General features: G+C 42.4%; 1 protein-coding gene across 1 annotated transcript; it reads right to left on the bottom strand.

Moving 5' to 3' along the window:
* Positions 1-568: 568 nt before the first annotated feature.
* On the bottom strand, positions 569-1,690 carry SARC_06391 (hypothetical protein; the record flags this gene model as incomplete). Its single annotated transcript, XM_014299707.1, has 3 exons — positions 569-640; positions 979-1,313; positions 1,423-1,690. The coding sequence occupies 3 exons, from the start codon at positions 1,688-1,690 to the stop codon at positions 569-571; spliced, it is 675 nt and encodes a 224-aa protein (XP_014155182.1).
* Between the last annotated feature and the right edge of the window lie 1,469 nt (positions 1,691-3,159).

Raw genomic sequence — 3,159 nt, 5'->3', positions numbered from 1 at the left:
CGTCACACACACACACACACACACACACACACACACACACACACACACACACACACACACACACACACACACACACACACACAAAAGCACGCACACATACACACGCCATCTATATACTGTCAGCATACTGAGCAGATCATTGATTTTTGTACCGATATAACCACGAATACTCTTATGACATTTCTAAAACTTACCCCGCCCTGTTATCACTTCCAAACTTGTCTACACCGCCGATGTTCTCGACCACTTCAATAATGTCCTCTTGAGTCACCAGCAAGTCCTCGTCACCAAGTTCCGGCTCGGGTGCAGGGGCCAAGTTGCGCATCACATCGGTTACCACCTGGGTCCAGTCTCTGGGTACAGCTTCTTGTTCAATATTCAGGAACTTGCGTTGTTTCCCATAGAATGCCTGGGGAAGCCGGCCCACATCCAGTACCACGTCTGTAAGGTCTTTCCAGTCTTCCGGGTTCTCAAGGGCGCGAGCAAACGCCCTCGGATGCATTTGTCGAAGCGATTATGTCTTTCTCTTCGATGTGTATCGGTTGCAAGCTCAGAACGGCTGAGGGATCTAGAGCATGCAGTAGTTCTTGGCTGCAAGGTCTGCAACTGGATGATGTGTCGAACGCAATTGCGCGTTGTCCTGGTTTCTGGATTAAATGCAAACGATGGAAATCGGCAGCGATAAAGTCAGAATATTATATATACCTTGTCATCGAACCATCTCATTACAACAAACTAGTGCTATAGTATCCGACGTAATCGGCAGTCGCTAAACCCCTCACAGAGGTTTGTAGTCGTTATGCATCATACATCAAATTTGCAGTGCAGAATCAATACAGCACTATATTCACAAACCTCGTCTTAAATATATAGCTCGATATAAAGTCTTAGAGTTTTGCACACCTTGATCACACGAATAAAGACAACAGTATGCATGTGCAGCGATAAAATTACTTGAGGATATGATTGAATATTTACCTTCGATTCAGCAACATATAACACTCGCAGGCTCAACGCACGGAGTACTACGGATAACTTTGTTTCATTGTTGACTGATGACAAAGCCCCAGATAGATGAGCCACCATCTGCTGTCCCATTTTCAGCAACAAACTCACATCTGCCTCCGCATACTGGATTGCTCTACTGGCTAAGGGTCTCTTCAACCAGTACTTAGGATCCCCCTCCCTGGCACTATGCACGGCATCCTTGGTGGTGTGCTTTAACTCGTACTTCTCTAGTAGCTTGGCTAGACTGACCTGTATCTGTGAGTGGTGGTCGATCTCATACCCCAATTGTGTGTCCAAAAACGTCGCTGGGTGTATCCCATGCTGCTTTATTAGAGCATAGACTTCGCAGTGAATATCGTGCCCGAGTTTCCGAATATGTGGGCTCTCTAGTGCACACTTCAACTTCTCACAGACCATAGGTGGCGCCCAACTTCACACAGTCAAACAGCCAACACCGGGAATTCGTGGCCAACTGCAGCATCGCTAAGGTGTCAGGCCCACCCTTGCAACTGATTGCCACTATGGACATATCCAACTCGTTGCTGTGTGAAAAACCATTGCTGATTAAATCCTTATACGCCAGCTTTAGTACCGTATTAGCGCGTTTCAACCTTTTACCAGTATCTACTACTGCGACGTTATCAGTATGCAGATTGCGGCATTTACTTCCACTTTCTGTCATTTTGACTTGTAGAACTTTTGATGACCGGGTTGATAATCTTACACTTCCAACAGCAAAATATTTACAAGATATAGAAGACTAATAACCATATACTGTACGTGTATTTAAACATGTCATTTAGAAACAAGGCTGTAAGGTTATATGGCGTGTTCCATCTGCCCTTATACAGAAGGTACAGAAGGGTCAGCTAGACAAATAATTACAGCCTTGCACGTCTATTTAGGTTACAAGGCTATGCCGTCGATTTCGTTTTTTTTTAGCTGGAGTCAGATGTATTGATGACTGTATATGCAGTCATCACGTTTTTAACGTACGAATGAATACCACTCCAAAAGAAAAACATGTACACATACAGGAGCTACATAGTATTTATTTAAAAATATTTGCTTCTGCTGCCACCTCCTATATTTGTGATGTAGTGTAGCATTGCACCATACTAAAGTGAACAATAACGGACCAAGGTCAAGACTCTTATGTACAGTATAACACGAAATAGTTCTACTCTGGAAATTATTTTCTGGAGGGATCCGTGGCGATTTGTCAATATTCCACTATACAAATACAACATGTTCCTCTAAAAGTCGGGAGATTGAGAGTAGAGATGGGGTAGGTTTTGGAAGTATATGGACCTGTAAGAAAAAATACGCGGATGACTACATATACAAACTTTGGTCACAGGTAGGGTTGATCAAGACCACATATTGGTTCTCTGATGTTGAGAATTATGGGTCCTCAAACGAAGCTTATCATCACTATTGTTGTCCTGTCCGCCACTGATTCTGTTGCCATACGAGAGCTAGAAGTTACCATGAATGTACAGGCGGACTACGACAATTGTTCTTCATCGTAAGCTCATGCCGGTTTCCAATGGTATATGTAGTATGACTATTAGGGTTTAGTAGAGTAAAACTCGATTGAAACGCCCAATCTATAGGCATGGAACCCCAGATTGTGTGTTTGACTGATATATTAAACTTCCACAATTGCTCACTTGCTCGCAAAAATTGGAAATTTAGAAGTCTAAGATAGACCTCATACAAAGGCTTGATTTCTAGAATTAAAGCGTGGGCTGCCTTCCATGATATACATATGTTACAGTGCGTAATATTTTGATCGGGGTTGGATTGTAGGATTCGTTCTAGAAATTTGTGTATTAAAGAACCTTTGAGTTTGAATAGGTACCGTGTGAGCGATTTATTATTTTATCCCGATAGTTTACCTGTCTATTAAGTCTGAGGAAGAGAACTTAAACAAGTTCGCAAATAAAATAATCAGGATTTCTCTTCGCTAACTGCGTCATTGATGAAAATTCTGCGAGCTCGGCCCTTTTACTCAATAGGATATCAGACCCGGTCCCATGTGCACCAAGTTGATCGCTTTGATAAACTTTATGTTTGGAATCAAATGAAGTAAACCCAAAAATCAGCTAGAAATGAATCGAAGGTAACTCAAGATTATCAAATAATGTA

This window comes from Sphaeroforma arctica (assembly GCF_001186125.1).
Source record: "Sphaeroforma arctica JP610 unplaced genomic scaffold supercont1.454, whole genome shotgun sequence".
Classification (NCBI taxonomy): Eukaryota; class Ichthyosporea; order Ichthyophonida; genus Sphaeroforma; species Sphaeroforma arctica.
Note: the sequence above shows the minus strand (reverse complement) of the source record. Positions and strands in the feature narration are given on the sequence as shown.